Source organism: Sarcophilus harrisii, chromosome 1 (genome assembly GCF_902635505.1).
Source record: "Sarcophilus harrisii chromosome 1, mSarHar1.11, whole genome shotgun sequence".
Taxonomy (NCBI): domain Eukaryota; kingdom Metazoa; phylum Chordata; class Mammalia; order Dasyuromorphia; family Dasyuridae; genus Sarcophilus; species Sarcophilus harrisii.
Window position 1 is genome coordinate 648,183,010 of NC_045426.1, and position 12,250 is coordinate 648,195,259.

At 51.2% G+C, this 12,250-nt stretch overlaps 2 protein-coding genes across 4 annotated transcripts in view; one reads left to right on the forward strand and one right to left on the reverse strand.

Annotated features, from left to right (window-relative positions):
• Positions 1 to 12,250, reverse strand: part of DOCK6 (dedicator of cytokinesis 6) — a 47,677-nt gene that overhangs the window by 19,317 nt on the left and 16,110 nt on the right. Inside the window, exons 7-17 of the mRNA XM_031947737.1 lie at positions 12,059 to 12,144; positions 10,128 to 10,194; positions 8,861 to 9,010; positions 6,461 to 6,541; positions 6,011 to 6,167; positions 4,205 to 4,329; positions 3,935 to 4,028; positions 2,331 to 2,615; positions 1,968 to 2,152; positions 1,645 to 1,742; positions 726 to 964 (exon numbers count right to left, since the gene is read on the reverse strand). Coding sequence (XP_031803597.1) covers positions 726 to 964; positions 1,645 to 1,742; positions 1,968 to 2,152; positions 2,331 to 2,615; positions 3,935 to 4,028; positions 4,205 to 4,329; positions 6,011 to 6,167; positions 6,461 to 6,541; positions 8,861 to 9,010; positions 10,128 to 10,194; positions 12,059 to 12,144 — 1,567 coding nt within the window. The remainder of the gene's footprint in view (positions 1 to 725; positions 965 to 1,644; positions 1,743 to 1,967; positions 2,153 to 2,330; positions 2,616 to 3,934; positions 4,029 to 4,204; positions 4,330 to 6,010; positions 6,168 to 6,460; positions 6,542 to 8,860; positions 9,011 to 10,127; positions 10,195 to 12,058; positions 12,145 to 12,250) is intronic.
• ANGPTL8 (angiopoietin like 8) lies at positions 300 to 2,316 on the forward strand. Of its 3 annotated transcripts, XM_031947565.1 has the most exons (4): positions 670 to 960; positions 1,123 to 1,284; positions 1,653 to 1,762; positions 1,855 to 2,316. In XM_031947565.1, exons 1-4 carry the CDS (start codon positions 670 to 672, stop codon positions 1,880 to 1,882), a joined length of 591 nt encoding a protein of 196 aa, XP_031803425.1. In that variant the 3' UTR covers positions 1,883 to 2,316. The 3 variants fall into 3 exon arrangements, with proteins under 3 accessions (XP_031803423.1, XP_031803425.1, XP_031803424.1); XM_031947563.1 differs by having other exon boundaries at positions 300 to 1,284; XM_031947564.1 differs by lacking the exon at positions 1,855 to 2,316 and having other exon boundaries at positions 1,123 to 1,718.

The window sequence follows — 12,250 nt, forward strand, 5'->3', positions numbered from 1 at the left end:
TACTGATGAATACAGGCTCAAAAAGTGGGAATGAAGGCCTGCCTCCCTGCCCCCAGCCCTGGGATCTTCCCTGGTACCGGAGGAGCAGAGGGAGAGCATCCTAGGGCACCTTCCTCAGCGACTAGAAGGCCAGAAGTCACGGCGACAGCCAGGGTCACTGGGCTGCAGGACGGGCACACGTGACAAGGGGGCAGCTGCTTGGATAGCCCCTTCCCCCCTTTCCCTGACCAGTGCTTCTGGCTCAGGGTAGGGGGTGGGAGGGGGGAGAGCCTTTAGGGAGCCTCGTTGCCCAGGGCCCCAGCAGGGCCAGAGGGGGAGTGTGGCTCGGTTTGTGGCCCCTGGCGAGCAGCCTGACCTCCACCCCGGACCAGCTGTTAGGGAAGGGTCCAGCTGGCCCAGATCCTGCGGTCCCGGCCCCTGATGCAATTCCTCTCACCCCATGCCGGCCTTGCACAATTCAGGGCTTGCTTGATGAGGAGGAGGAGGTTGAGGCTGGATCCACCTCCTCCCTATGCTACAAGTTAACGATTGATCTCTGGGGGAGAGGAAAGAGAGGGAGAGCTGAAGCTGGCGGCTGGCCAGCAGACAGTGCCCCAGGCATAAAAGGGAAGGGCCGGTGGCTCCGAGACCAGTCCCAGTTCAGCCTCCAGCCTCCTCTGCGCCACAGCCATGTCCCTCCTCTTGTGCTTGCTCCTGATGCCCAGCCTGGCCCTGCCTATGCCCACGCGCCCCAAGCCGAGCCCAGAGCTGGCGCTGCAAGAGGAAGTCAACATCCTCCTCCATGGCGTCCTGCAGTTTGGCCAGGCCCTCAAGCACATCTACAAAGCCACAGAGACCCAGCTGGCCGAGGCCAGCCGCAGCCTGGGCCTGTACGAGCAGACCGTGCTGATGATGCAGCAGGACCTGGGCAGTGCCCGGGCAGGGACCCAGGAGCTGCAGAGGAACCTGGGGGAGCTCCAGGTAGCTGAGTGCGGGGGAGGTAGGCCCCGGGGCAGCCGCAGCCGGGACGCCCTGCGCAGCTCCTGGCGCTCCCACGGCTCAGGGCCCTCGGAGGGCTTGGCAGGAGACGTCTCCCCAGCTCACCTGCCCTCAGCGCTTCTAACAGCTGCCTTGCCTCCACAGGTGGAAGAGAAGACCCTGGAGCTGCAAGCTCAGGGGGCCGGGATTGCCCTCAGCCAAGTGCTGGAGGGTCACCGGGATCTCCAGCAAAGGGTGGAGAAGCTCCAGGGGGCCTTGGCTGCCATGGTGCCCCCCCGCCCCCAGAAGGAGCTTGAAGACCTCAAGGTAAAGCCCTGGGAGTACCTTGGGGATGGGGGCAAACACCTAGAGCTCCATCCTGCACTCTCAGACAGCTTCCCCTGGGGTCAAGCAGGGGGCTTGGGGCCGGGGCGCTCCCCACTGCCAGGACGGCTCCGGAAAGTCCCGGAGCCGGAGCATCTCCTTAGCGCCGATGCCCTGGACAACGGGGTCCCCCACTAGGACAAGGCAGTTTGGAGGGGCCCACGGAGGCGGGAGGAGGGGGGGCACTGATCTCCCCCTGCAGCCGTAGCTGACTCCAGAGAAGGGGAGATGGAGGGAGGGAGGGCGGGCGGCTGCCGGCCGAGGTCGGCTGCCAGGGCTGGGGGAGCCAACAGCCAACCTCACCCCCACAGCTCTATGCGGACAAACAAAGCCAGATCATCTGGTCCCTGATGGGTCATGTCCAGCGGCAGCAGCGAGAGCTGACCCAGCAGCAGCAGCAGCTGTCTCACATTCGGGCCAGGTGAGGAAGGGGCCGGGTTGGGCAAGGGGAGTGGGGCAGCCTGGAGGCCTCCCCCAAGAGCCCCAGTGACCGATGGCTCCCTCCCCTCCCAGGCTCCAAGCTGTAGCACTCCCATCCTGAGCTTGCCTCAGGAGGAAGACTGAGCCCAAGTAGGACGACCCTGGACAAGGGCCCAGCATGGGAGAGCATTCGGGTCCTGGCTGACCGGACGGCTGGAGAGCGCGCTCGGGGGACCCGAGTTTGGAGGCCGGACGCCACTGACTGTCTGTGTAATCTTGGTCAAGTCACAACTTCCCGGGACCTCAGGATGGGGGGACGGACCGCACGGCCCCCGGAGCTCCCTCCCTGAGGGGCCGCTATGGCAGGGGCCCGGCTGAAGAGCTCGGGAGGCTGAGGAGCCGGGTGCGGAGAAGCCGGCCAGAGGAGAGGTTGCTGGGGGGCTAGGCCCTCGGGCAGGCTGCAAAGCTGACATTAAACCATTGTTTTGGTCTGTAGCCGCCTGGACCTATTTCTTGGGGATGGGAGGGGGACTTGTGCGATCCCAAGGCTCTCACTGGGACCTCTTAGCCCATGCTCGCCTGAATGCCCCAAACCTGCTTCTGAGCCCTGTCCAAGAAGGGGATGGAAAGTCCTGGGATAGGAAACACCCCCAGAATAAAGCACAGCTCAGGACTCACCACTGGAACCCACCTGTAGCTGGTGAAGGGGGCATAGACCTCCCGGGCTGGAAACTCCAGGATCTCTTTGGTGGGGCGGCCACGGGGGTCGGGGTATGGCTTCACATGCAGCAGCTCCGGGGACAGACAGAAGTGGGGGTTCTCAGGGGCTGGAGAGATGTCGATCTTAAGCTGGGCTGCAGGGAACAAGGGAGAGGGAAGGGTTAGGTCTTCGCCAACATTTTACCTTCATCAGGGAAGGCCTTCCGAGTTCCACCTGTCCAAGGAAGCTTTCCCTGACCACCTTGCCCCACAGAGGGCTTTCTCTGGATGCTAATGGCTCTACTTGAGCTGCCTCAAACCAAGCTTGGGGACAGGGTATCTGCATGTCCTGATTCCTGGGGTGAAGGCCCAGGGACAGAGGTATCTGAGAAAGAGGGTCAGTGATAGGCTTTGGGACCTATTGTGTTCTCTGTGGAACAAAAGATATGAGAGAGGGAGAGAATAGGGGGATAAGATTTTGTTGGGGAAGCTCCTGAAAACTACTGCTGACTATTTCGCTTCCCATTCTATTACTTTTTAAAATATTACTTTTGTTTTTTATTTTTATTTTTTTGCAAAGCAGTCAGGGTTAGCATCATGAATGATCCAGACCCAAAAAATTCTGGTTTACATTTTACTACAATCATAAACCCTGGTTTATCTGCAGAAAGAAGCAATTCTCCAGGAGCCAAAAATCAGTCCAGAAAGATAAAGATAAATAAGCACTTGGCAACGAGGTTAAAAGCAGGGAGAAAATAAACCTGGACGTTGAAATTTAAAAGAAAAGAATGTTAAAGAATAATAAACATAGGGGCAGTAACGTGGTGCAGTAGATAGAGCATCAGCTCCAGAGTCAGGAGCACCAGAATTCAAATTCGGCCTCAGAAACTTGACACTGGCTACGTCACCTCAGCAAGTCACTTAACCCTGACTGGTTTGCAAAAAACCCAAAAAAACAAGTAACAATTTTTTAAAAAATAAAATATATACAAAAAAGTAATAGAATGGGGAGAAAAACAGTCGGCATAGGGATAGTTAGCAGTAGTTTTCAGGAGCTCCCCCAATAAAATCTTCAAAATTGCTTTTATACTCTTTTGGCCCAACGAGAGCACAACAGATCCGAGAACCTTGGGGGACTGAGGGGATCAGAGTTAACCAGAAGGCGCGAATCTGCGTCAGAAACAACTCCGCTTGCAGCAGTCCAGCTGATGTCATGGGAATATGTGCGTGTATGTGGGGGGGAGGGTTTCACAATAGAGAGTTAGGGACAAAAGTCACTGGGATTGAGACTGCTGGGGACTGGGATGTCAGGGGATGAAGAGAGAGAAAGAGGAGCTTGGGAATAGGGGGACAGGGGACAGTATCTGCCAATGAGAAGATAAGGATAAAGGTGTCTGAAGATGGGAAATTAAGCAGATCTAGAAATGAGAAAGGAGGCAGGGGATAGTAGGGGAAATAACGAGGCAAGTAGTACCTGTGACAGGCCGAAGCCTCCGTAGCACAGAGGACGGTCTCTTCATATCTGCCAGGAACTTGTACAAATCCTCATCGCTCAGGCGGTCTCCCTCCTGCAACGTGGGCCAATAACAGGCTGCCTTGGCTGCTGCCCTGCTGCAAGACCCCAGGCCCACCCCGTCTTCTCTGGACTCTCATTCTAGCCCTCCCATCAACCTCAGACTGGAGAATCTGTCCTACACACCTCCAGAGGCTCCAGGCTTCACTTCAGCCTAAGGATCACCCCTACCTGTTTGAAGAAGTTAGTAACGGTCAGGGTAGCTGGGCGAAAGTTAGAGAAGCTGCAGGAATCGTCCCCGAGGCTGGCCCGCTCAAAGGCCTTCCTCTTCCTCTCATTCCAAGTGGACTTCCGCTCTGAAATAGAGAGGAGTGGGAAGTAAAAAGAGGGGCTGGCAGGGGAAGAGATTCAGGAGACAGTGAGATGGAGAAAGAGACAGGAAAGAGAGAGAGCGAGGAGGAGGAGAATGAGAAGGGAAGGAGAGAAAGATGGAAGGGAGAGAAAGTGGTGCAAGAGGAGACTCTCAGAGGGAAAGAGAGAGATAAGAAAGAACAGATTTGGAGAGATGAGGAGAAAAAGAGAAATGGGTAAGAAAGATAGATGGGAAGGAAGATGAAAAGGAGAAATAGAAGAGAACAAAAGATGGAAACAAAAAAGAAATGAAGAGATGGACAAAGAAAGAAATAAGAAGAAAAGAAGAAATTTGTAAAGAGAGGTAGAAGAGAAAACAAGAGATAGGGTGAGAAAGAAATGGGAGAGAGATGTAGAACTAAAGAAACAGATGGAAATGGACACACACACATAGAAATAAAGAAACTGAAACAGAAACGGAAATATAGTGAGAAAGAGGAATCATTTGGCCAAAAATCCACTACATTTTCTGTTCTACCCCAGTCCTGACCATATGCACATGGGCACGTGCGTGCACACACACACACACACACACACACCCCTCTCCCAGTGGTAGTGTTAGCAGTATTTGGAGTAAAACTCAGGCAAAGAGGCATAGAAATCCTAAATAAAACATCAAAGCTGGAAAGTTACTTCAGATAGTTACTGTATCTTTCTTATGTGAATATTTTATTTATTGAAAGGGGCAGGAAAAGGGCTTTTTTTGGTAAGAAACAGAAAAAAAATTACTTGAGGAAAATTGTGAGCCATTCTGAGAGAAATTGAAGCACCTCAGACAAAAATTCTGAAAAAAGCCAAGAGAAAGTATGTCTCCTAGAAAGAAAGGTCTCCACTGACAGTAGATTTGGCTGTAATAAATCGTTTCCCAGCAATTAACTTGAATATGATTACTGTAAGGATTTTGAAAATGCTGGAAACCTAATCAAAAAAGTGTTTGGGGACATGAGAAAATCGTACTATTACCTGTGTCATACTAGAAAGAAGGGTAGATTTTTGACTTTCTCAGTGTAAGGTGGGCCTGAGGAGGCCTTGACTGAGTCAATGAGAAGTCACAGAATGAAAGGACAAATAAAAGTAGCCAAAGAACCTGGGAGGTGACAGAACCTGATGGAGGAGAGGAAATAATGAAAGCTGAGCCCAGTTGCCTAGAACCCAGAGAGCTCTGCCCTTGACGTTAGGAGCTGACCTGAAGAGGAAAAGTTCTGAAGCTGGGGTCTGACTAGAGAAAGTAGCAAAGAGCAGGATGGGGAGAGACTGTCTCGCTCTGTTTTTCTCTACTGCTCGAGAGGGGGAAACCCCTCAAAGGCGTGGCTACCTGGCTCCTCACTACCTTCCATGACTTGGGGCAGGAAATCTCAAAATCTATAGAGCCTCCTTGTTGTTGTCCTTTGTGAGGGAGGGCTGTGCAAAGGGAAGACTTTTGCACAATTAAGGATTAGAGAAGAAAGATTATTGAAGAAGGAATCACCGAAAGCATCCCTCTGGCTCAGAGAAGGACCCCCAGGGGCCGGGACCAGCACCCCCACCTCATAAGGCTTCTCCCCGGAGCATCTGCGCCCAGGAGCCCCCCTCTCAGCTTCCCCCAGCGGTCACACCTTGGGCTCCATGGTTTCCCCCCCCGCTCACCACTCTCAGAGTCAGAGGAATCTCGGTCCGTGGAGCCAGCACTGTTGATAATGTTGGCCAGGTGCACGGCAGTCCAGGCAAAGGGCATGCGGTAGCAGCCCAGACGGCTGCAAAACTGTTCGGCTGCGTGACGTAACTTCTCCAGCTTCTCCTTGTTCTGTCCCCCCCGAGACATGGTTTCCCCTTAGAATCCTAACCTGGTCCCCACCTCCTCACCGTAGAACAGCCCAGTTGGGCTGGGGGTTACAAAGCTGGGGTTCTTGGCTCCAGCTCTCCCAGGGCCTGGCTGTGAAACACTAGCTGGGTCATTCCGGGCCTCCATCTTTCTATCTAAAGTGAGGATCCCCTCATGGCCCAGGCTAGAGAATGCTAGCGATGGTTGCTTTGGGGCTGGGACGTCCCAGGGGATTCCCCACCCCCGCCCACAGTCTCCACCTGCCAGGCTCCCACCTTCACAGCATCCGACTCCTTCATGACCATGTAAGGCTCACAGCACTCAGCGATGTCCCCTTGCTGCAAGACTTTCTCCAGCTGTGGGAGAAGGGAGGGTTGAGAATAGCATGAGTTAGCTCAAGGGGTAGGAGGCAGGGCAGGACGCAAGGCCTCTTTGGTTCAGAAAGAACAAGAAGGGAGCAGGTGAGGCAGTAGACCCAGTATGGAGCTGGGTCTGGTCCTGGGCAAGATCTCTCCTAGCCCGCTTGGTCCCTGCAGCTGCTCACCCACGCCTAAGGCAAAGCCCTCCAGGGGGTCATGGAGAGGGAGCCTGGGGATGTCCCTCAGCTGGGAGATGCTGCTGGGAAGGGTGACCACTGCTTCCTGGCCTCTCAGAAACAGAGCTGAGGCTGAGAGCTAGAAGAGACCTCAGAGAGAATGAAATCTGGCTCCCTCTCTTCCTCAGTCAGGAAACCAAGGCCTGCAAGTTGTGTGCAAGAGAACTGAGACCCCATCTCACGTATCCACTCCCTTCACAGCCCCTCCTATCCGAGTCTCCTCCCCACTCACTCTGGTACCAGGCCCTCACCGTCCCAGACCAGTGTGACCATCTTACAGTCAGTCTCCCAATTCAAATCTCTCCCTGTTTGGGTCCATCCAACAACTAGACTATCCATCCGACAACTAGACTATCTATCAAACTGATCTTTCTAAAGCAAGGTTCTGAGTTTTAGTTTTGGAGGGATTACGTGATTTGTCCAAGGTCACACAGCTAGTGAGTATCCCAGTCCTCCTGACTCCAAGGCTGATGCCCTCTCCACTGAACCATCTAGTTGCCCTTTAAATCAAAGTTCTGATCAGCTAATGTACCTCCCAACTCAGAGTTCTGACCATGTAATTCAGTGTCTCCAAATCAATAACTGTTAGTAGCTTGTGGATTTCCATCTGGATGCCCATTGTGGGCACCCCTCAAGGTTCGGTCCCGGCCCTCTTTCTTTATCCTATCTGGTGATCTCATCAACTCCTATAGGTTCAATGATCATCTCTCCCAAAATTATACATCCAGTCCTACTGTGTCTCTTGAGCTCTAGTCTTAACATCACCAATTGTCTTGTGAACATCTAAAACTGGGTGTCTTGTAGGTTTTTCAAATTCCACAAGTCCAAAACAGAATTCACTACCTTTCCCCTGAACTCTTTTCCCAGTTACGCCAATAATCTCCCATTTCTGACAAGTCTCACCTGTGACCCAAGTCAACATTCTTTATAAAGCTAACCTACGTTCAAGTCTCACCATTTCTACCCAGAACAGCTCCCTTATAAGTCCTCCTCTCTCCTGTCATACACAATGCCCTGGGACAGGCGTGCATCACTTCATGTCATATCCTAATGATTTCTCTGCCTCATCTCTCTTCCTGCTGAGTCCAACCTTCACTCAGCTACCAAAATAATTTTCCTAAAGTATGAGGAAATTATACCACTCCTCCATCTCCTAACTACTCAGTGAACATCAGTGATTCCCTATCTCCTCCATAACTAAATATAAAATCCTTGGCCTGACTCTGAAAGTCCCTTCCTACCTTTCCAGTCCTCTTACACATTACTCTCCTCCATGGATTCTGCAATTGAGTGACACTGGCCTGATGTAGCGTTCTCCCTCTTGACTCCATGCACTTTCATTGGTTCACTGAAGACTTAAATCATATCTTCCAAGAGAAGCCTTTCCTGGTCCTGACACTGCCCCTCTTCCCCAATCACTAGTACCTGTTCTCTGAGACTAACTTCCATGCAAAGTGCTTTTATTCTACATGGATATAGTTACTTACACATTATATTTCCTTTTAGACTGTGAACTCCTTAGGGTAGGGCCTGTCTTTAATCCTAGGACTTATAGAGCAAATACTTAAAAGATGCCCCCTGACCGAAAGTCAGGCTTCCTACCGGAGCTCACTGCCCGGAGGCTCTCCATTCTGTCCTGGAATTCAGAACTCTGCAGGGTCTGGCTTTAAGACGCGCCTCCTTCCTTCCTCTGCCATCATTCTGGTACACAATGGCACCCCCGCTGCCATCTACCCCACCCAAGTCTCAGCCGTTCCCCAAAGGCCCAAGTTAAGGCGCCCTTCTTATGGGAAGGATTCTTGGACTGCCCAGCCCAGAAGGACCGCCTCTTCCCAGAGTCCAGGCTGCCCAGCCAGCCCCTCGGTCCCATCCATCCTTTGCTCCTTCCCTCCGTTCCATGACTATCCCACAACCAGGAGTGCCTGGGATATCAGACCTCTCATCCCAGGCCCAATTCTCGTTTTAGTTCACCTGGGGTACAGAAATAGGTAAATACAAAGTATTCTAAGGAGAGAACAACGCCAGCTGGGGGCCGGGGGACCAGGAGCCTGAAGAAGGTCCCAAGCAAGTACTTGCTCACCTTAATGACCAGGAAGATGTCTGGGGAGGGGTAGGTGATGGAAAATATGGCAGAGCGCGCCAGGGTGGAGATGGCTGGGTGTGCCACATGGGCCCGGAGCAGTCCCTTCATGTGGTCAGAATTCAGGTCAAAGTAGAAATTTTCTGAGATCTGTAGGGGGGAAACATTATGGGAGAGCAGCGGCAGCTTCCAGGGAGTCCTCTGGACCCTCGCCCAGGGCCAGGTCAATCTGAACATTTAAAAAACTTATATACGAGGCTCTATGCTAGGTGCTGGAGACATGACCTTGGGAAAAAAACAGCTCTCTGACCTCAAGGAGATTATATTTTAGAACCTCTGGGAATAGGTGGTTTTGTTGTTTAATATTTATTAATTTCTGACCAGACCTGTGATGTTGTTGGGATAGGGAGCTCTAAGGCAGATTCATTCAGGGTATGACTCCACAAGTGCCCTGCTCCGGCTCTGAGACCACTTCTCTGCCCACTGTGCTACTGCCTCTCAGCAATGATCACAGTTAATAATACAAGGTGCTTCCAGCTTTGTACAATATGTACCTCTCGATAACTACCTCTAGTAGGGCCGACAGGCCTTATTCCAAACAGTGCTTTATTTTCAAGAAAACTAACACTTCATCCATATCCAGAGAAAGAACTATGGAGTCTGAATAGAATAGCACAGGATTGTAACTTTTTTCTTCTTGTGATTTTTCCCTTTTGTTCTGATTCTTCTTTCACAACATGACTAATATGGAAATATATTTAACATAATTGTACATGTATAACCTATATCAGACTACTTCCCATCTTAGGGAGAGGAGTAGAGGAGATGGAGGGAGAAAAAAATGTTGAAAACTATATTTACATGTAACTGGAAAAAATATAATACTATAAAGAGGGGGAAATTTTTTAAAAGAAAATTAAAAAAAAAAGAAAGAAAACAGAAGCTTTTCTAGGTTAAATGATTTGTTCAGAATCACACAGCTAGGAAGCTTAAATTTAGGATTTCTTGACTCCAAGCCCCAAACTCATTCCATACTCCCCCATGTATAGAAATAGTCGGAATATATTCTGAGAGAACAGTGTGACAGCTGGGGGGTTTGGCGGCCAGGAATCAGAGGAGGGTTCCATGCAAGGGAAGGCAGAGGGGCTGTTACTGATCTTTCCCCTACTACATAGCAGGTCTCCAGGTGTGAGCTGTCCCAGGACAGCAGGGCCTCCCAGGGAGCCCCACAGGGCCATTAGGCCCAGGAGGACGGGCAGCTGCCTACCTTCTTCTTTTCCTTGATGTCATACAGGGCAAGGATTCCAAAGATGGGCTCGATTTCTATCTCAAACCTGGATGGGAAGAATCACATGGAAGAAGTTCCCCCCCATCCCATTGCACCCGCAGGCTCGGCCCCTTGGCCCTGAGCAAGCCCGGCAGCCCTCCCTGAAGACTTCAGGCACAAAGTCCTAAGAATAATGAGCACCCCCATTTACTTGTGGCTCTCCTCATAACATCCTAAGAGCTAGAAAGCAAATGCCCATTTTATGGATGAGAAAGCGAAGGCTTGGATAGGTAAGAGTTGCTTGCTTGAGGCCTTTCTTTTACCTCTCCCACTGATAAAGTTGATGTTTACTTCCTGAGTCTTATATATGTTTATATCTATATGTGTATAAAAAGATTCTACAAACTCCTAAAATAGGGCACAAAGCAAGAAGGATCCTGTGGGGAATTATCCCCCTAAATGTTTAAAACTTGTTTGTGTTTTGCTGTATCTTAGATACAAAATAATGTTCAAAGGTTGTTTTGCTTGTTTGTTTTTTATAGTAAGTGCTCTTGGAACCCTTTGGTTCAGCAGGTTATAAAACTCCAGCAGATGGATGGGTCAATAAAGAGATTTTGTTTTTATTTCTAAAAGCGGTTTAAAAAAAAATCCCCAAGATCATTGTACGCGGCAACAAGACTATATGAGGATCAGTTCTGACGGACGTGGCTCTTTCCAGCAATGAGAGGATTCAGACCATTTTCAATGATCTTGTGAAGAGAGCCATCTGCACCTAGAGAGAGGAGTGTGGGAACTGGAGGTAGTTCCCAACACAGCATTTTCACTCTTTTAGTCGTTGTTTGCTTGCATTTTATTTTCTTTCTCATTTTTTAAACTTTTTGATCTGATTTTTCCTATGCAGCATAATTATATAAATAGGTATACATATACTGGATTTAACTTTTTTTTCCCATGTTTAACATATATTGGATTACTTGCCATCTAGGGGAGAGGATGGGGAGGGGATTTGGAACACAAAGTTTTGCAAGGGTCATTGTCGAAAAATCCATGTATATATTTTGAAAATAAAAAATAAAAAAAGCTTTAAAAAAATCCTGAGTCTTTTTTTTTTTTTTCAGGGGGGGGGGGGAGAGGACCAGCAATCACAGTTAAGGAACTTGCATAAGGTTACACAGCCAGTGTCTGAAGTCACCTCTGAATTTGGGCCTTCCTGACTCTAGGACTCGTACTCCATTCACTGTGCCCCGATCCGATCGCCCTTTGCATTTCTAACATCTGGAGTTTCTTGGTGGGGATTGCTTGGACCTGCTCAGAGCACGGCCCTCCCTCTGCCCTCATGGATTATGTGCCAGCTACTGTGCCCAAAATGTGATTGTTCCCTGGCTGCTGAGGCTCCCCATCACCAGGCCTGCCCCGGGGGCAGCACAGCTGGCCAAGCCTCGTGCTGGCCGATGAGGAGACAGGCAGAAAGCGGGAAATTGCCTGGCCCGGCTCATAAACGCAAGCATCTGAGGCCGGATTCTTGATTCTCAAGTCCGGGGCTGGCCCACAAGAATACTCACAGCTCCCAGACCCAGAGTACAAGACTGGGCGGGTGGGGCACGGGAGGGCAGGGCTACACTAATGGAACTGCAGCTTCTTTCTGAACAAGCACATCCTTGGGAGGGCACCGCGTCACATCTGCTTTCTGCCAGAAAGGCCCCTGCACTCCCCACCTCGGTGGTCTCGGTCTCTTCTGAGTTCAGACATTCCCGCGGCCTTCTCCCAGGGCCCACTCTCCCAGCAAGGTCTCTCTGCCCCCCACCTCGCCCCTCGTGTTTGCCCTCAGCGTCTGCTGTGGGGGCACGGGGTTGGTTACCCGAGACATCCTCCAGGGACCCAGGGCAGGGGCAGGGCGTGGGTGGGGAGAGCAAGGTAAAGTCCACACTCACTTGAGAGACAGACATTTGACCAGGATTCTCTGCCCAAAGTGTTCTTTGGGGGGCTCTGGGACACTGCAACGCTCAACAGCCTCATCCTGCGGGAGAACGCAGAGCGGGTGACTCTTGCACGCCCCAGAGACGTGGACTGGCAGGGGCTGCGCAGGGGGCCGGAGCTCTGACAAGGGCATTAAAGTGGGATTC